The 20,941-nt window shown below is 40.0% G+C and overlaps 1 protein-coding gene across 1 annotated transcript; it reads right to left on the minus strand.

Moving 5' to 3' along the window:
* Positions 1 to 3,027: 3,027 nt before the first annotated feature.
* On the minus strand, positions 3,028 to 20,158 carry LOC147315349 (polypeptide N-acetylgalactosaminyltransferase 17-like). Its single transcript, XM_086260453.1, has 8 exons — positions 20,154 to 20,158; positions 13,810 to 14,007; positions 13,193 to 13,310; positions 9,242 to 9,427; positions 8,935 to 9,072; positions 8,495 to 8,590; positions 4,831 to 4,992; positions 3,028 to 3,841 (listed from the first exon to the last, which is right to left on the minus strand). Exons 1-8 carry the CDS (start codon positions 20,156 to 20,158, stop codon positions 3,707 to 3,709), a joined length of 1,038 nt encoding a protein of 345 aa, XP_086116579.1. The 3' UTR covers positions 3,028 to 3,706.
* Between the last annotated feature and the right edge of the window lie 783 nt (positions 20,159 to 20,941).

Below are 20,941 nucleotides of genomic sequence, written 5' to 3' on the forward strand. Positions count from 1 at the left end.
GGATACTGCAGGTCACCCTGCTTAAAAGCTGTCCCAATCCCTCTTTACGTGAAGCCTTTGCTTTTATTATATACTTCATATAACATATCATATTTATTTCTAACCACCATGACACCACAAGAGGGAAGCATTAGGCACTGAGATGGTGAAACTGCAACTGATAAAAATGCAGTTCATACATATAATGCAGCAAGCTAATCGATCTGTTGAAATTCACAAACACTTCTGCAGAGTAGATACATTCATTTCATTTTGTAGAATAAAAATATAATTTCCTGCCTTGTTTAGTATCACTATAATAGAAGGACACCGGCGCTAACAGTAAAAGTAAAAGTAAAAGCTATTGATACCAATTATTTTTATACTATATCCTCACTTCACAGTGAGAACCAAAATCTGTTTCTTCTTTCTTTTGTACTAAACATGTTCTCACACTCTGGAGCCATTTTGGTGCAAAGTCAGCAAATTTTATAATTTATAAATTTTTCAATTTTATATTTTATATTCCCCTTGCCATAAGAGCTGGGTAACACCCAAATTTCTCATCTGTGCAGTATTAAAGGTTTATCCTATTCTATTCTAAAACTTTAAAACTGTTTTTATTCTAGTATATAACTTTTATGATCACTGAAATTAAAGTTAATATAGATATAGCTTAAAAATAATTGGACAAATAAGTGCCTGGAGATGTTACCAAAATGGCTCCAGAGTGTGAGAACATGTTTAGTACAAAAGAAAGAAGAAACAGATTTTGATTCTCACTGTGAAGTGAGGATATAGTATAAAAATAATTGGTATCAATAGCTTTTACTCAACAATGAACACATAAGGTGAAGTAAACGTAAATCACAGTCTGATAAAAACCCTTTAATAAAGCACATTCAGTACATGTTCTGAAGCTATTACTCTGGCTCTGTTTGGGGTCATTGTCACGCTACAGAATGAACTTAAGCGATCTGATTATTTTGCATGATAAAAGATCTAATTGTAGTTCTAGTCTCTAGTTTTGACATGCTCTCTGCAAAAAAACCCCCAAAACAACAAAAACTAAAACAGCGGGATGCTTCACCATGCTTCGCTGCCAACATCTGTGCCTAAAGAGTTGTGCACAGTATTGTGTGTTGTATCATCTGTTACCCTTGCTGCAGTGGGTTTTATGAAATTGTCACATTTTCATACAGTGTTGCTGTTCTGTCAAGTAATTACATCTGTATCTCTGCTGCTTTTTTCCCGAGGCAGAGCAGAGAGCAGGCTGGGGTGACAGCTGCAGTGACACTACCCTCCAATCACAGAAAACATACAGCGCCACATGGTGCATATTAGAGCAAAATCATATTTGACAACTGTGAGTTCTCTGCTCTGACATTAAACCATAACCTCTTTCATTAAGTGCTCACAGGGAGCTGCAGGACACTGCTGGTCAGAACAATGCAAACTATGATACAATAATGTCAATGAATTACATTCATTTTCTAGATTTTTTGTCATCCTTTAAAAATAGCTCCATTTTTTTACATGCTAAAATCTACAAATTATACAAATTTCCATCCCCATAAATACAACCTTATCTAAGTAACGCAGTGAGTTTATTTGATCAGTTTGTCCTTGTTAGCATTTACTGCTGGCTTACATTTAGCAGGACTTTAACCAACATATGGTAATCCTATTTCACGCCAGAGAACGATGAGCAGTCTCTTCGTTAAGAGTCTGATCAGCATTCAGTGTTATGTTAGCATGCAGGCTCTGTCCCTCAGAGCCGCCTCACTCCTCTCTCCCCCTCTCTGCTAGAAACAGGCCCTTGTGCTCCCAGCAGTCTCCTCCTGTTTTATTTACATCTTAAGCATTTAAGCTGATGCTTCATCCAGAGCAGTTTAGCGAGAGTAAGCAGTAGGAGGTCAGTGTCTGATTCAAGGACACTATTTACAGGACATATGGTTGCTTCAGGATTGAACCCATAACTTGTCATTTATAGAACAGTCCCTTTAATGTTCGGCCACCTGGCTGCTTTATTTGTGGCTGGGTAATATTGTGTAGAAGCGCTTTTATAAAAAATGTGATGAAAGTACTCTTAAGTCGAGTTGGTGTAAGTTACAGCAGATGCCATGCAGCTGGAAGCTGAGGGTGAAATCTCTTTTGAAGTAGTCTATTTTGGGGGATGATTTTGAGGACTAATCTCACAGCATGCCGAAAATATTTTGACCACAACCATGAAAATGGATGGAGCAGTTAAAAGGAGAGCAGGCCAGCATGGTAGCTCATCTTTGCTGTCTCTACCTTATTTATAGTCCAGAAAAGCAAAATAAAGCATGAGTTTAGCAGCAAAAAATTACAAACAAGCTTGAAAATAAAATTAAACTGAAAAAAATAAGCATACTAATTAAAGTATGACAAATTTAAAGACTGCAGATGTATCCTAAAACACAGTAACAAAGCACAACCCAGGAAACCAGTTGTTTATTGGAAGACAATCTTGGGAGCAAAAATCCAGCTGATCACACTTATGCAATTTAATATATGACATCATATACATCTCAGTACGTTAATAATTTCAGCCTTTAAGGCCTCCTGCATTTCCACTATTGGTACTTTTGTGCATTCCTGATTCAATCCTCCTCTCTCGTTCATGTTCCAACCCTTTGTCCAAAAAAGTGCTTCCTATGTTTGACTAGGTTTTCAGTAGTTATGGCACACAGCAGTTAACCAAATAAATTAACTTAGCGCAAAGAAACTTTGTACCCAACTGCTTACAGTACTTCATGCTACGAGATATATTGCATCTGATGCTACAGAATGCTTGGTGGAAAAATAGCAATAAAAGTCAGAATCCATAAAACATAGAAGTGAGATTTAGCCCAGAGTCCTTGTTGGGGTGATTTGAAAAAAAAAGTACACCAAGTAATATTTTTAGCATATTTTTCTTCAAATTATAAATATTTACAAGGATTTGAATTTTCTGAAAAACATAAGAATCACTTTTCAGGCATTTTTGCTAAACTGTGTAAAATTTTCTCCTGTCACGAGTAGCCATTCCTTAATTTCTAAGTACCATAGACCAGCGGTCCCCAACCCCCGAGCCATGCACTGGTACCGGTCCGTGAGTCGTTTGGTACCGGGCCGCGAGTGTTGAGGTTCAGGTGTGCAATTTATGGTTTACCGGGGGTTTTTTTCTTCGTTTTATCGTTCATATTTATTGTTTTTATCGTTACCTCAGTTCCCCTGTGTCTTTTCCCGTGTGTTATGAACACATTTTAGTTATTTAGGGCCGGTCCGTGGCACAAAATGAATGAAATATTGCAGAAAGACTGATGGAAGATGGAAACTTTTTTTCCCCTTCACATAAGAAAGAACACGCTTTTGGTCGATTAAATGTCTACTAAAACTTAAACACTGTAAAGAAGTGGCACACAGGAATTATGGCAACATCACATTGAAAGTTTGTAAAATTCATATAGAGAAATGGTCCTCATGCTAAACTTTCACCACGTTGAATGTCCATGTTTTTAAAAAAAAACTAACAAAAACAAAAAAACATCAATTGTTTCCAAACCACCTCATCACTCGTCTCCTTAAAGCCATCTATTTTTGAGTCTTATTTCAAAAGCTAAGGAGCCCCCGCATCATTGATTGTCCACTGGCCAAGGTAACGTCAGGTGACAGCTCTTGGAAATAGCCTTTGTAATTGGTCCCAATGAAACTGGCCAGGCGATCACTGCTTCATAGTGTTCTTGATGGTCCACCTCTGCCCCGAGCAGGGCTGCAGGACCAGCAGGTGGCCGGAGTAAACATTAGCCGGCACCACCTCCAGACAGCGTCCAGTAGCCCGATTTATGATCGATTCGTTCTGCAAGGCAGAAGGAGATACAATACTTTGGTTTTAACAGATTTCACAGATGGTCTGTGAACAATGCGTGATGGTGACAGAACAGTATGTAACCAGACCGGGCCTTATGTGAACTGTTGCAACCTCTTTCTTAAACAAATGGCACTAACTTTTTACCTTACATCTATATAAAATAAGTAAGGTCTCCCTATTTCCCTAAGACTTCTACGTCTGCAGGACTCTTCACTGCTTGTCCTGCTGTGTGACAAAGAATCGATGTGGCAGAAGGTCTGCAGCATCACTGTTCAAGCTCTCCTCTTCCCGTGCTACAGGCTGTAACTCTTTAGTTTTTAAAGGTTACCCAAACAGAACTAAAAGACCAACAGAAAATTGACTTACAAAAGGTTTTTCACATTAAAAGAAAAAGAGAATCAATGCCAAAGTAAAAGGTATATTGAGTCGCTTGTTACCCTTTAAGCAGTCTGGGTTTAGTTGTCTTAAGAGGACCCCTTATTTTCTAGCATAAATATAATTTTACAACAGTTATTGTTCATATTAATCATAGCCAAAGTCTCAATTTATGTGCAAATAATCCCCGTTAACCAGACTGCTTTGATTTCAGTAATAGCAGAGATGATATCCTAATATAGTCATCACAAACAGACAGATCTGTCCTACTGGTGTTAAAACCTTCTGTTTGTGAGGGTTTTAACACAAAGAAAGGTGGCTTCAACGGAGGTATTCGGAATATAAAGGCGGTTCTGTCAGATAAAGCATGAACTACGGGGCTGCAGCAATGCTGAGTATGAGAGAAATGAAGATTCATGCAAAGCTACTCTCATATTAGAGTCCAAGAGAAAAAAGAATGGACCCAGACATGAGCTCAATAGGTCCCTTTTAAAATCTGACATATAGATACTTTTCCTCTCAACTCTATGCCAGTAAATTTTAGTTTCTCTTATAAACACTCAGTTATATCATTGAAAAAGAGATTTCTTTACACTTCTGACCTGAGAGAAATGCCATGTCTTCTGTTTCACGTTGGTCACCTTTTCACAATTGAGGAGCTGAGGAAAGTTGCTCATCTGATCGTACACCACACAACGAGTGTCCTCACCAGTGCTGCCTAGGGGTCCCAGAAACAGCTGACCTTCTTTAGTGTAGCGTCCTAACTAAGAGGAAAACAGATACGTCACACATACAGTAAACGGAAAGTTACTGAACTGGCTGAGTGAATACTCTTCTCTTTATTAGCTAACGATGAAATAAGTATGTGATGATGTACAAGTTGAAGGTAACCTGGCAGGAATTTTCCTTGATTATGCAAGCTGTTGGGTTTTTTTTTTGCTGCTTTGAACAAGAGGATGGTGTTGTTCCCAATACTGCTGAGAGGCAAAACATGTCTTTGTTCTTCACTGAGTGCTAAACACAAAGATTTTCCTGTACATCACTGCTAATCACAGTGTTGTTTCAGCAGAGTTCTAACCCACATATAGCCCTAACATTTTATATACACCAAATTCTGCAGTTTTCTCAACTTGACAGAAAGAAAAAGCAGAAGTGAGTCAGATTCTTCCCGCTCTGTTTTCTAACCTTTGTGTCTTTCACTTCAGCTTTTTCGTTCAGATTAATAGTAATTTCCACTTTAGCAGTGCAGATAAAACAGTTCCTTTGGTTGCATCTAGCTCTGAGGCTTTGAGTGTGCTGACGATAAAGACTGATTGGGAAATTGTTTATATCGCATTCTGTTCCTAACAAAGCATGAATAGTGGTTGCAATGCCTTGCAAAAGATATAAAGATAAAGCTTTCCATCAACCACCCAGTCAGCCCAGTTTGGGTCTTTTTGCAGAGTAACTGCATCCTGTTTGCAGTACATCATACAAAAGTTAGGTGATTTAACAGCGTTTGGACTCAAAATCTTAAAAAATCCCACTTGTGGTCCCTAGATGTCACTGCTTCTTCTTAAGAACAGAGTATTTATTAAAATGTTTTTCTAGTATCTTTGACCACTACAAGTTACATTCATCTTTTCACAGATATTCATATCGCACTTTATTTTATGCACTTATGTGCTTTATCTGTTTTGCATACACACCTACAGCCAGTCACCATTTAACCTAACGTGCATGTCATCGGACTGTGGGAGGAAGCCGGACTACCTGGAGAGAACCCACGCTAAGACACCATGGGGTCGCTTTTATCTCCGTGGAAGTGCAAGTGTGAAAAACTGGTGGTCTAATAAAAACTGAAGACTTTTTGTTCCATCAAAAGGATAACTTTAAAAAATGCAACTGAAGCATGTCTTGTGAAGAAAGTGTGATGCGGCTGTTAGATTTGTATTGTTGATTGTCATTTATGCTTAGAAATATTTACTTATATATGCTTAGAGTTTTGTAATTAATTGTAGATTGGTAGAGGTTTTGATCCTTGATAGTCTGCAAACTGTGTGTGTATTAGACAGCACTTTGGGAGCATGAGAGGTCATACCGTGTTTTATTGTTTTATGGTAGGATTAACGTAGTTGCGTCTGTTCTAGTCTAGTCTTTGTTTAGATGAACTGCAGGACTTCCTCACCGTGTTATCTAGGATGAACCATCTAGGGTGAGGGGGAGGCTACCCTCTTCCTGACCAAGGATGTTTGACCCTTTGATCAGCAGTCCACACACACACACACACACACACACACACACACACACACACACACACACACACACACACACACACACACACACACACACGCACGCAGTAAGGATGGGCGGACATGTCTCAGCCTCCACCACTCTCAGCACTGGAGCCCCCCAGGGGTGTGTTCTGAGCCCCCTGCTGTACTCTTTGTACACATATGACTGTGTGGCCACTACCAGCTCCACCACCATCATCAAGTTTGCTGACGACACCGTCGTGGTGGGCCTGATCTCTGATAACAACGAGACGGCCTACCTGAAGGAGATTAGGAATCTGGAGAACTGGTGCCAGAGGAACAACCTCCTTCTAAACGTCAGTAAGACAAAGGAGCTGATAGTGGACTTCAGCACTAAGCAGGAGAGGAACTACCAGACCCCCGTCATCAACGAGTGCCCAGTGGAGAGAGTGGACAGCTTCAAATACCTCGGAGTTCACATCACGCAGGACCTGTCATGGTCCTGTCACATCAACACCGTGGTGAAAAAGGCCCGTCAGCGTCTCTACCACCTCAGACGCTTGAGAGACTTCCAACTGCCCTCCAAAGTGCTCAGGAACTTTTACTCGTGCACCATAGAGAGCATCCTGGCGGGAAACATCTTAACCTGGTTCGGGAACAGCACCATGCAGGACAGACGAGCTCTACAGAGGGTTGTGCGGTCAGCTGAGCGCACCATCCGCTCCGAGCTCCCTGACCTGCACTCAATCTACAGCAGGCGGTGCTGGACCAAGGCCAGGAAGATCGTGAAGGACCTCAGCCATCCCAACAACAGACTGTTCTCTCTGTTGAGGTCAGGAAAGCGATTCCGCTCCCTGAAGACCAACACAGAGAGACTGAGGAGGAGCTTCTTCCCGCAGGCGATACGGTCTCTCAATCACACCACCACACAGTACTGACCCACACATACAGTTCTTACACACACACTGGACTTTCTGGACTTTGTTTTTGCACAACACTGGTCACTATATTCTTCATTTCCGGTTAATACTTGTACAGCTGCTGTTATTGTGTATATATTTATTTATATTTAGATTTCTTCATACATTCTTATATAGTTCTATACTGTGTATTGGTGTATTTTGTTGTACAGTTATTTTATTTTCAACTTTAATTTATATATTTTATCTTATTCTTCCCAGTTAAATTTACCCTTCATTCTAATTTGTGTTGTACAGTTATTTCATTTTTAACCTTAATTTATATTTTATTCCTTCCTAGTTAAATTTACCCCTTTTTAATTTTTCATATTTATTTCCTACCTTATTCATAGCCTTTCCTTTTTTGTTTTCTTTAGGTCACGAGCAGTTGTCCAAGCATTTCACTACATATCGTACTGTGTATGACTGTGTATGTGACAAATAAAATTTGAATTTGAATTTATTACTCTTTGTGTGTATGTAGACGTCATATGTTAACGAACTTATGCATATTCATGTAACCTCAATAAAAGGACAGTGGTACGGGAGGACGGACGAGAGCAACTGGGGCCAAGCGAAGGAACGGCGATTGTCCGGTTCTCTCCCGTGCACGAGTAACATGAAGCTTGCCTACTTCGTGTCTTGCTTTGCAGTGTAATTATATTGCCTTTAACGTTCCAGCGGATGGGTTCAAGCTACAAACCTATCAGCGGCACTCATTTTTCCAGAATTGAATTGAAATTTTAGCTCCTTTAGCATTTTACCACTGAAGCCTTGACTTTCTGCCTAAAGCACCTGTTTACCACTGTGAGCTAAAAAGAGAGGCCCTTAGGGCTGAAGGGATGAAGAGCTGACACTGGCTGACTCAGGGCTTCAACACAAAAAGTGCAAGACACAATTTTATTCTGACAGCAGAACTCGCTCCTTGGAGGATTTCAGCTGAGCCTGTGATTGAGACACAGCTGCAAATCACATCACCGGAGAAGCTCACTGTATGTTTTCATGAGAAAGCAAAGCAACTGGAAAAAGATGGAGTATACTCTTTAGTATGGTGGTGAGGAAGAGTGTTGTACCTGAGGACCCCACCCATGGCATGGGTGCAGGGTGGCTGTGTGGTTCTCCTTCACACCCTGATCCATACACAGGTGGCTTGCTTTAGAATTGCGGACCTTAAATACACAAAAAAAAAGAGTCAGACTTAATTCATAAAATATGAATATTCCCCAAAATAATTACCGATTAAAAATGTATAAAGGCTAAAAACAAGGATGTGTCAGTGTGGATCAGACAAAGTTCTAAATCTCATTTATTTTCTATTAACAGCTGAGAAGATGTGGATGTACATGCTGTCTGAGTCCCTGCTTTCTTGTTATATTTTGGTCTGTGGAGGAGATACAAGTTTCTTAGGACTTTGTGTAAGTATCATTTATTTAATTTCAGTGGTTTAATTTGTACATCAGATCTTACATCTACAAACTTACTTTTTCCTGTGTCTTTGTCCTTCATGGCTCACCTCACCGTAGAACAGCGTATCGTTGTACCTCCTCATCTCTGGGTAAACGTTGTCTAGGTACCAGTGAAAGCTCTTACATTGCAGACTCTTCCTCAGTGCAACCCTCTGTGATATGTCTCCGTAATCAATACCGTGGTTCTGCAAGAGCAAAGGAAGTTATTATGCCTAAAGTCTCTACATAAATTGTGGAACCAAAAGAAAAACTGTTTGGCTCTGAACATGGACATCTGATAGTCACAAACAGACAAGCATGACTGACAGCATCCTCTCTAAGAGAGGTCTTGGTGCAGAAAAATGCCGTTCTCACCTCCATGGGGATGTTCCAGGCCAGGTAGACATTGGACTTGTACTCATCCATCCAGACCTCTGCCACACGCAGGGCATTAAGGCGTGTGTGGAAAGCTATGTTACTGTGGTAAGGTTTCTTCATTCGTGCAATATGAGCCACTCTGGAGCAAGGCAGCACCTCCATACTGCCTCCACACAGCCACACCTGTGGGTAGTAGGAGTATGAATTAAAGCTCACAATAATATACTGCTGGCTGCTGGGCAGCAGGAAATATAAATAGGCAGATGCACAGTCGCCGCGATGTCCTGATTTATAAAGTCAATTACAGCTAACAGCTGGAGCATAGAGCACCTGGAAGGACGTGTTTTCTTTGTGCTGGAACTAATGAAAGCTAAATCTGTACATTTAGAAGTCCTTCTCGGTTTTTCTTCTTGTTTTCTGTTATATAAAAAATATCTAATTGTTGCTTTTATTCATTTTTTTCTAGCCAACCTTAAGGGGCATCAAGAGGAGCTGAGGTTTTCGGCACTTCAGCACTGGGTTAACTTTTAAGCTCCAACTGTGAGTATACATACATAAATGCATGTTTTTTTACTTATATTGTTTGCTGTGACAACGTATCATCCAGAGCACTCTCCCAGTCAGCGAATACACCATGATGATTCCAGGCATGTCATTAAAGATCAACAAGAAGAGACGGTCAGAAGCACAAGTCATGCTTGAAGATGTGGCCAAAACATCTTCTACAGTTCACCATGCTATTTCCCAGCTTTGATGTAGGACAGCGGGCCAGAACAATAAGACATGAATGCTAGCATAGCCCCAAGAGCTACACAACAACAGAATAAAAAAAGAAGCATAAAAGCAAGCAGTTTACACAATCATAAAAGCATAAGACAACAAGTGAGTTTTGAGTTGGGACTTAAAGAGAGAGATGGAAGAGATATTTCTTAAATCAGGAGGTAGGGAATTCCAGAGTCGTGGAGCAGAGCAGCTGAAAGCCCTGCTCCCCATGGTGGCAAGACGGGGGGAAGGGACGGAGAGAGAAAGGGAAGAAGAAGATCTAAGACATCGAGATGGGGCAGTGATCTGAACCAGATCAGAGAGATATGGAGGAGAGAGATGATGAATAGCCTTAAATGTGTACAAGAGTATTTCTTCTTCCTGACCAAGATTCGTTCCTTTTGTTGCTTCTCATTAACAGAGGTCAAAGAAAGTATAATGATAAAGTGGAGAACTACTGGACATCATTCATTTTTGGTGCTAAAGGTTTAAGAATTAACTGCAGCAGAAGAGCTTCACCTGCTTGTGAAGTGGTTTAGAAAAGAAACCTCAGAGCATGAAGGTTGAATCAATTATCTCCTCATACAAACCACCCAGCAGCTGAGCTGAAAATGATATCAGAATGGCTAGAACAATGTTATGGTGCATCTAGAGCTACTGAAACAGCTCTTAATGCAAAACTTTAAAAAAGAGCTTTTTGACCTAGCAGACTTGCTATTGAAGAAATAGGAAGCTGAACAAGATAACTTCCTCCCAGGATCCTCTCTGGAAACAGCCAGTGGTACTCATCCCTTTTTCCAAAAGCTTCTACACAACCTCAGGAAAAATGGACATGCCCAAATAAGGGCATCATGTAGCTACAATCTCTAAGTTGATCAGTGGTGGAATCCAATGACCTAGCTGTAATCCTTACTTCATTCACAATGATAGCCATCAAAATCAGCAGGTCAAGACTGAGGTATCCTCTGCAGGTTTGGAGAACAAATGTGCAAAGCCAGCAACTGACCAATTAGGAACTATCCCAGCCACAGAAAAACACAGCCCTTAAACAAACACAGAGGCTTCAGAGGAAAACCCCTTGAAGAACAGATGAGAACAGGACATGGTGCTGTGAATTCATTCATGCAGGACTGTGAGTGAGATCAAACCACTGGACCCTGAATTGACCTCTCACTGTTAGGTAGAATTGTTGTGCACATCCACAAGCTTCAAAAGGAGATTAACTGCTCTCATAATGAATAATTTACCCAGAAAGTGGATCTCGGCAGGGTACTCACAGAAGAACTGAGCATCAAAATGGAAAAGAAAGAAGATTTAAGACACGTTAGGCATGGTTGTTGTTGACAGAAGGACTGGTCTGAGTATTTTGGAAACTCCTGATCTACTAGGATATTTCTGTATTACCATCTCTAGGGTTATCCCAAGGGATGGTCCAAAAAAGAGGAAATATCCAATGAGAGACAGTTCTCTGGGTGAAAATATCTTGTTGATACCAGACCCGACCAGAGACTGCTTTGAGCTGACAAGAAGGCAACAGTAAAACAGATAACTTCTTCTTAAAAACCACTTTTGCATTACTTTGAACCGTGAACCTTGAAGAATTTGGGCTAGAGCAGCAGAGGACCATATCAGGTGCTACTCTTGTGAGCTAACAGGAAAGTCTCCACAGTCAGGGGATCTCAATCAGATAGATCACCTTTGGTATATGACGCAATGGGAGATTCCCATCGTGAATGCACAGCTGACAAATCTGCATCAACTGCATGAGGCCATCATGCCACGATCAATCTTTGAGGAATGTTTCCAGTACTTTGTTGAATCTATGCCATGAAGAATTAAAACAGCTCTGAAGGCAAAAGAGTGTCCAACCTAATACTGACAAGGTGTATCTAATAAAGTATCTGCTGAGTGTGTCCAACCCACGAGCCTTCTGCTGTGAACATAATGAAGACATGGATATCCAAGCTATCTGAACCCACGTCAAAGTGATGTGAGCGTAACAGAAACTTCAAACTGACAGGTCGCCAAACAATTGCACAGATGCAACCTATTTCACTCCTGACAAACATTCCTACTGGATAAAAAGTAGGTCCGTCAGTCTTTCTTCACACTGGGAACAATATGAAACATGTTCCATCCACAGATAAGGAGCACTACAAACAGAAAATGGGCACATAGGTTTTAAAGATAACCTATGTGTTTCTGTTACCCAAGGACACGGGTGCTAACCAACAGAGGGTATGCCAAAAAAAAACATTTTACTGCTCTCTGCCACACTCTAAGATAAATAAGCAGTACTATGATTTCATGTAAAAGATGTTGGACAACAACCATGCAAAATTGCCCCATAGAGGTGCTGATATCTACCGCTTAACATTCATTATCCCAAGAATCCTGTTAAAACCCAAACAGTCATTGATTCAAGTGCTTGTTATGAAAGAGTTTCTCTGAATGAGGGCCTTCTCCCTGGACACATCCAAACAATCCTCTTGTAAGGGTTGTAGTGAAATGTAGAAATGTTGTTGTCGCAGGGCAACTCTGGATATGTGTCCCACTGCTTTGTAGTAAAAGAGGAACAGAAAGAAATGTGGTTCTTGAGATGTGACATTGTGGGCTAGATTCATGTCTTTGCTAATACTTCATCTCCAGCAGTTGTAATATATTTATAGGTGCGTTGAAGCTGAATTTTAGCTGTTTTATTGCATCTGTACACGTTTACTTATCTAGACTTAATTTTGGGGGGAATCTTGATATTTTTGATGACAAGATATAAGAACTTTCCATTTCAGATTCAAGTTATGACCAAGTCAACTCAAAGACAAGGCAACCGTTTTTGTCTTTCTAAAAATATTTGATTGTTTAGCTTGCTGGATAAAAGCCAACACACTCGGGTTGTGAAAATGTTTGACGTTATTTTTTCAGGAAAAATCTAATAACCTTGCAGAAAAACAAAAGACTCTCCAATCTCTCAAAATGTACAGAAACAAACTCCAACCTTCCTGCTCTGCTCTACGTGACCTATTTATCTCCATTGCCCTGCTGTGAGCTGCTCACACAGGACTGGTCCTCCAGGACTCTTAATGGGGCCTCATCAGTGGTGCCACGCTACGGTGGCCACTGCTCCACTTAAAACCTACAGGGGTAAAGAGGGAGCAGGAACAAGAGGAAACTGGGTGACACACAAACCCTGATGCCTAGTTCGATGTTCTCCCCTCCGTAGACGTCCATGCCTGAGTCGAGTAGACCGAGTTCTCCAAAGTAGTCCCGATTGGCCACAAAGGAGCATCCAATCATGGCAGGCGTCCTGCAGCCAGGAAAACACACTATCATGTGACACTGAGCGTTTGCAAACACCAGAATGTGTTTTTTTGTGGCTTTATCTGATGTTTATTTTGGAGTACTTTTCTACAACCCAAATCTCCACTATGCAAAGTTTCACACTTTATATTTCAGCCTATTATGTGGAGGGTAAATCTAAACATTTTTGTGCATACTCATGCAATTTATTCTTATTTTTAATTAAAGAATGGAAGGAAATCCAATTTAACACAAATATATGGGTGATAATCAGATAATTAAAATCCTATTTTCACCACTCTCTAATTTAGGCTGTAATTTTTTTATTGCTTTAATGAAGTCTGGTTTCCCATCAGGAGCTTTTTTTCTTGTTTTCCCCTAATCTTCCCCAAAACTAAAAAAAGAACTTGGTGGCAGTTTTATTGAAAATCTTAAAGAAGTGGAAAAAAATACATCTCAGAAGTGTGAGATCTGTGTTCACGTTTAAATGGGAGAAGCTGGCATACCTTATTGGTGCAGACATGTCTCCCTCCTCCCACCACTCTTTGGGTGGATTAATGTACATGCACCACAGTTCCCAGTTGTAGCCATGGCCAGAGTTCTCATAGCGCTCCACCTCAAAGGTATCGTGCTTGATGTTGTCGATTGACGGCAAGATAATCCTCTTGTGGTTTTCTTTTATTCTAGCTAGAACTGGTTCTGACCTGAAAAAAGTGCAAACACACACACACTCACACATTTAGTTGACTTTACTTTGTGCAGAAACAAAGTTTATAACATCTTTTAAGAGCACCACTTTTTTCATCCACTTCAGTCAAATAGAAAGTTCCTTGTGTCGTCCCAGTTTTATCACTAATTCTGTTTGATTCAGCCGAGTTGAGCTCTGCAGGGGGCAGTGAGAGAACTGCACGGTATACCTTAAGTTATGCACTGAGCTCGAAAATGAGATCCACAAAAAGACATCAACAGGATGTGGCAGTTGTCTTAGCGGGGTTAATAAGGTCCCTCATTGCATGCTAATTTCTTGACAGTATTTAGCCTTTGATTCAGTTCACCACCAAGCGCTCAGCTTTTTTGAATTAGTACAAAACCTTCATTTTTTATGGTTACTAAAAATTTACTTTTACGACAAGTTCTCCAAGAGGGGTCCTGTTTTGGTGTGTGTTTTATGTGTGCTTGTGATGTTTTTTTTTAAATAAAATCCGTTCAACCTGATCCCACAGCCTCAAGTGTCTCATTTTAAAACTTCTCAGGCGTGAAATAGCTTGGCTCTTCCTTTTATGCAGCTTCAGCTATCCTTTGTCTTCTCTTTCCATGGTTTCTTTGCACTTTGTAGCACTCTTTTAACACTGATACCCAAAGCTCTATTATTGTCATTGTTGTTATCATGAATAAGTAGAGAGATACTCCCATACGGTTTATGACAAAATTTAATCCGAAGTGATTGATGGCCCTAATCATGACCTTTTGACCTCGCCCCTCCCCCCCGGAAGCGAGTAATGACCGTGACGAATTGCATCCGGAGAAGGGGGGGGCGGGAACCCCCCGACATCCGGAGAAGGGGGGGCGAACCCCGGAAGCGCGCCATCTGTCGCTAAGCGTGTCGAATTGCATCCTGAGAAGGGAGGGGGGGTAAACCTCCGGAAGCGCGCCATCTGTTGTTGGGAAAAAAAAAGAAAAAAGTTTTTAGAGGGAGGAGAATAAAAGCAGAGAGGAGGAGTTCACAATTTCTAAGCCTCAGACACACAAGATGGATTTCATTCTGCAGCCCAGCAGCTCTCCTGTGTCCGATGAGATCTGCTCTCCCAAAGAAGAAGGCTTTGAATATGCCATATTCAAATACAGCATATTTACTAAGGAAGGCCTCGATCCGGACCTTATGACACTTCCGGAAATACTCCGGAATTGTCTAGTCATTTTCAGACCTGATGCGTCATGTTCCATATACATGAGGGGAGGGGTTTGGTTCCTGAAGCACAGCGGTGATGCAGCAGCTGATTTTGTGCTGTATAGAGAGACAGAGCGGCAGCTAGTTTTCCGCAAACTCATAGTCTGAATTCTGTTTCAATATTATGACGATTTTCTCTGTATTTCTTAATGGGAATAAAGAGTGACTTCCTGTAGAGATTTCAATAGTATTTTATTTTCCTATAATACAGACGCAGTAAAAAAAACCTTTAAGATGATCTGCCTAGCAACAAATTGCATTTTTAGGCTACACCATAGCTTGTGATGAAAAGAAGAACTTTCTATCCGCTTGTAACCTACAGGCTGCCTACCCCGTATGTGTAAAAATGAATAAATATCCCTTAGTGAATACTTTTCTTTGAATACTACTTTTCCTTTTGAGAATCCCTTTTACAAGGGACTGAAAAAACAAACCATAATTGCCGTGACAGGCGATCTTGTTTCACACACACACACACACACACACACACACACACACACACACACACACACACACACACACACACACACACACACACACCGCGGGTCAAGGAGGAGTGAGATATCAGATATCAGTTTTTTCTCAATGCTTATAACCTATAACGCGCCCCCCAAAACAATATTATTATTATTAAAACATCTATAAGGTAGGTTTTGCGCAGCCTGCTCCTTGTCAGACCAAAGTTTTTTTCTTCATTACTTTTAGCTACTTTTACACTGGGTTTTCTCAATAGACAGAAAATGAAAATGAGGAGTCAACAGCCGATATTATCATTGCTTGTAACCCGGTAAATAATTTCGTACATCTCCCCATAAAATAAGCCTTAGTGGAAAAAAGCTCATATTCGAATACGTTTATTCCCCTCTGTGGGAAAGAGTTTTTTTCTCAGAGTCAACCATGAGGCGAGTTTTGTCAACAGCAATTGTCCATTTGGTAAAACAAATATCCGCCTCTAAGTCGTATTTTACCGTTGCAGAATGTGGAAAACAGACAGCCCTCACAGGAGGCACCCAGGGGCCCACCTCACACACCATAGTTAAAATATTTAAATTTCAACTAAATTTGTAGTAATGATCGGATTTCCTCACTTATCTACACCACACTCCTTGATTTCTTATCGTTTCTTATCGTTCCTCTGTCCCTTAATAGAAACTATCCTCCCTTTCAGTTGTCTTTTGCACTTCCATATCGCAAAGCAGTTACTGTAGGTTATTTTCTGCTTATGCATTAATGTAATTAATTAACTTATTTATCCTTAAGTACGGTAATGACTTGAGTTCTAATGCTTTTTGTCTCTTGAGTTAGCCGTCAATGTGGGATTTTTTTACCCTTTTGTTCAGTTAAAGCTGCCTTTCATTCTTCAACGCAGCTTAAACTCTAATAGGTAAGCTTTCTTGTAATTTCTTAGTTCTGCAGGCTTCTTGAAAGACATCCGAGACTCTTCTTTGGATGCTGGATGCCTTTTGTTTTGTTTTCTGTCAAGATGATCCCACACTGCTTCGATTATCTTGAGGTTCGAACCCTGGAGAGATCAATCCATGACTGATGCGTTGTTTCATCCAGGCATACTTTGACTACAATGGCAGTATGTTTGCGATCATTGTCGTACTGAAAGTTGCTGCCAATCAGACATTACTTGGTATTACATGGTCGATCAAAATCTGGTGGAACTTTTCTACATTCATAATTTGATTAATTTGGATAAGAGCTCCAACAACACTGGCTGAAATCCAGCCTCAAAGCACGGTAGAGTATCCACGCTGTGTTAAAGACGGCTATAGACATTCACTGTTGTATCTCTCTTCGGACCTCTTCCATGCATATTTCAAATTTGGATTCATTACTCCATAAGACATATTACAGCTGATTTCTTTTTCCAGTCAATTTCTTGTGTAATTTGGCACACCTCAGCCTTATTTTTCTCTGTTCTCCTTCCTTAAGAATGGCTTATTAACAGCCACCCTTCCAACTCAGATAACTTTTGATGAAATGTTTACAGCACTTGAGTTACTCGCCACGGCCATCCTAAATGCTAAGAACACTAAACTTTAATTCTAAATTACGTTAACCAGAAAAAACAAGCCAAAGTCGAGATGTTGCTGAGCTGACCTGTGCTATGCTATGCCTTCTAAAGCACGTATAATGTAAACAGAACTGGTCTTTGCACAGAAGCCTGTGGAGCTTCATAATTAACCTCAGTGTGTGAAGAGCACTCTCCATTTAATAATAGCTGTAATAAAATGTTATGGCCGACGGTGTTAAACGCTGCACTTGGGTCTAGCAGGGAAGATTTCAACTTTTCAATACGAATGAAGGCTGAAAACTGATTAGATTAATGTCTGATGATCTTTTCTGTGCTTCTTCAAGTTTGTAACACCAAACATATTAAAGGATGATGTAAGGCTCACAGGAAGAGTTTAATTAGACACACATTTACTATTTTCTTTATACTCTTTCTTTCTTGACATGTTTAATATGATTACTATCAGAGGAGAAAATGACCCTTGTGTAGTTTAAAAAAGTTTTATTTAATCAAACTGTAATGTTGTTGAACTCTGACGGACGTGTCTTTTAATCTTGTCAACAAATCCTTAATCATCTAAATCTGCCATTTATCATCTAGTAAAATGTTCCCTCTGCTTCTGCTGCACATCTCCCCGGACACTCTCCGCTTCACCTGTCCTGTGCAGGTGGTCCAACCCCTGCCTGCCTCCTTAAACTGGGGTGTTTAAATCTCTTTACCTCTGTTGTGAACTTCACACAAAGTTTGTGGTAACAAAATCAAACTGACGAGGATCTCGTTTGAAAAACACACACTCACGAGACAAAATAAAAACAGACTGCTCAAAGCAAAAGCAGAGCCCTCACAGCTGGTAGTACAAAACACAGCGACAACATGCGTATTAGATACCCTCAGTGCCAGAAGCATAAATATGAAAAAATGTGATCACCAAGAGTATCCTAACAACGGCGTTGAGGTGGGTGTTACAGTAAAAAAAAAAAGTAGCCAAATTTTCATCTGAAAATGTTGAATTTTAGTAAAAACAATGCTCTGTAGTTTGATACTGTCGTTACAGACTAAGCAGATGTTTAAAGCCTTCGGACGCTCATTTGAAACGCACTCATTCTCCTTATCAGCTGGAAACATTAAAGCCGTAAAATGACTTTTTCAAACGGATAAAAACTATTGAACAACAGCAATGTTGAGCCTGTTCCAAAATTTGGATGTACATGTGTTGAAGGTGTGGGTCTTGTTGAATTATTAAACATACATTCTTTAATTTTTCGAGCCACAAAAACAACAACTTTTAATTTTCTTCTGCTTGAGTATCGGCCTCGGGTAGCTCTACTTATCATTGCTCAGTCAGTTGTCTGTTTGTGCTACTTTTTTAAGGAGCAGCGTATTATTGGTAAGGGTGACTTTATGTGTTTAGCTACTTAAGTGGAAGTACTGTGGATAGTTTTACCTTACATACATAGATCTACCAATACAGCTTCTGAGGTAACTGTTTACAAAATGTTATAATCTATTCAAAGGTTCTTTGCAATTTTACATTGATAAACATTATCCTTAACACATTTGGCCCACATAAAGTACTATGGCCATCACACTGTCATTTAGAATTGTTTAAATAACTCCTGTCTTAAGTCCTTCCATCAAAAAAAAAAAAAAAAAAAAAAAAAAACATGGTTCACTTTTACATCACAAAATGTTAGAAATATAAGTCGTTCATAACAAACTGAAAGGTTGGGAGTTTAAAAATCCAAACCGATGGAAGAATCAGAATCAGAATACTTTATTGATCCCTGGGGGAAATTATTTTTTGTTACAGTGCTCCATTATAAACCAACATTAAGACAAGACAGACAATACACTAACTAAGAATAGTACAATATATACATATATATACATACATACATACATACATACATAAGTCACTCATAAATAAATAGCTGGAAAAGAAACATGTGTAGCTGTAGCAGCAAACAGTGTGTTAAGTGGATGCGTTGTACAGGGAGATGGCCACAGGCAGGAAAGATTTCCTGTGTCGTTCAGTGGTGCTTTTCGGTAATCTCAGTCTCTCACTGAACGTGCTCCTGTGACTGACCAGCATGTCATGGAGTGGGTGGGAGGTGTTATCCAACATTGTCTTTATCTTGGACAGCATCCGCCTCTCCGACACCACCTTGAGGGTGTCCAGCTCCATCCCCACAACATTGCTGGCCTTACGGATCAGTTTATCGAGTCTGTTGGCATCTGCGACCCTCAGCCTGCTCCCCCAGCATGCAACAGCATAGAGGATCGCACTGGCCACAACAGACTCATAGAAAACTCATAGAAAATAGGAAGCAGAAGTAGAAGACTATAACGTCTCAGAGCACACGGTGTCTATTATTGTGTAGACATGTATAAATAAGAGCTTAATAAAGATGCTTAATTTCTTAAGAAATAAACAGGTGGAGTGATCTTTATCAAAAGTGGATGTTGCATCTGTGGCTAAACCACTGTACCCAAAAAAACTTTAAAAATCTACTGTGTGTGAGGCTGTGTAAGTAAAGCTTGCCCTTCACACCCGCGTGTAATAAACCATTTGTTGGGGGGTTGTGGATTTGGCACCTCAGCATTGTGAAAGTGGGGAAACATGTTTCTGGCTGTGCATAAGATTTCTTCTTACAACTTAGAATCTCAGTTCTAAATGAAATTCAGATGTTTTTTTTAAGTATGGCTAATGTATTATTTGACTTCTAAGACACACACACACACACACACACACACACACACACACACACACACACACAAGAACAACACAGAGAAGAAGAAGAGGGGGTCGTTTTACTACGCATCATAAAAACGCAATCATTCATAACATGGACAGTGAGAAGTAAAACTCGTCGTCTTACCACATGTTATATTCTGTAAACTTAAAATAATCCGCAGAAATTAGAGTTTAGTGTTTTAATTCATCTATTAAAAAACACGAGTCAACATTACTGAAGTGACGCTTTAACGATGCGTCTTATCATCGTGTTTATGATGATAAAACATGTTCTCTCGTTAGTAGATGTCTGCGCTGTCACTTGTCACGAAAATGTTCAGAGCCAGGGTTCCTCTTTAATTACCATTGATCGTTAATAGGGTCACAAAAGATTTGTCGCATTATCCCCATAAACAAAATGCTTTTATAGAAATCATTGTGATACAAATATTTAGATTCTTGATTCACAATGTGCACGAACTCAAAATCTTTAGAGGTTCATATTTACTGATACTGTCGTGACCTTCCTTCTGTGATTGGATTTTCACTTATTGTCGGCTTTACAGTCACATAAAATTCATTCCAATTTTTTGCCTTTGCTTCAATTAAGGTGTTTCTTTAAATCTACAGCAGCTCCCTTTTCAAAAGGTTTACTGACATAGTAAGGAAGTAGCTAGGGAACTCGGTAAGTATGAGCAACAACAGCTTAGGGACTGTTTCTACAATAAAGAGGAATTCATCATCATCTGCAGTTCATCAAAAAAAAAAAACAATTCAGCAGATCCTCAAAGTATGGATACAATCTGTTTTCAGCTGTAGAGGTACGCTTCACGTACTTATCAACATGCAGTTTAGAGGCTTGCATTAGAGTGCTTTGGTACTTGGACCTCTTTTATTTAGCACGGTTATACCGTTGTGTATTTAGCTATATAA

This window comes from Aulonocara sp. 'chitande type north' Nkhata Bay, linkage group LG14 (assembly GCF_057382095.1).
Source record: "Aulonocara sp. 'chitande type north' Nkhata Bay isolate Kocher_YH1m ecotype deep benthic linkage group LG14, A_spYH_male_GT1.1, whole genome shotgun sequence".
Taxonomy (NCBI): Eukaryota; Metazoa; Chordata; class Actinopteri; order Cichliformes; family Cichlidae; genus Aulonocara; species Aulonocara sp. 'chitande type north' Nkhata Bay.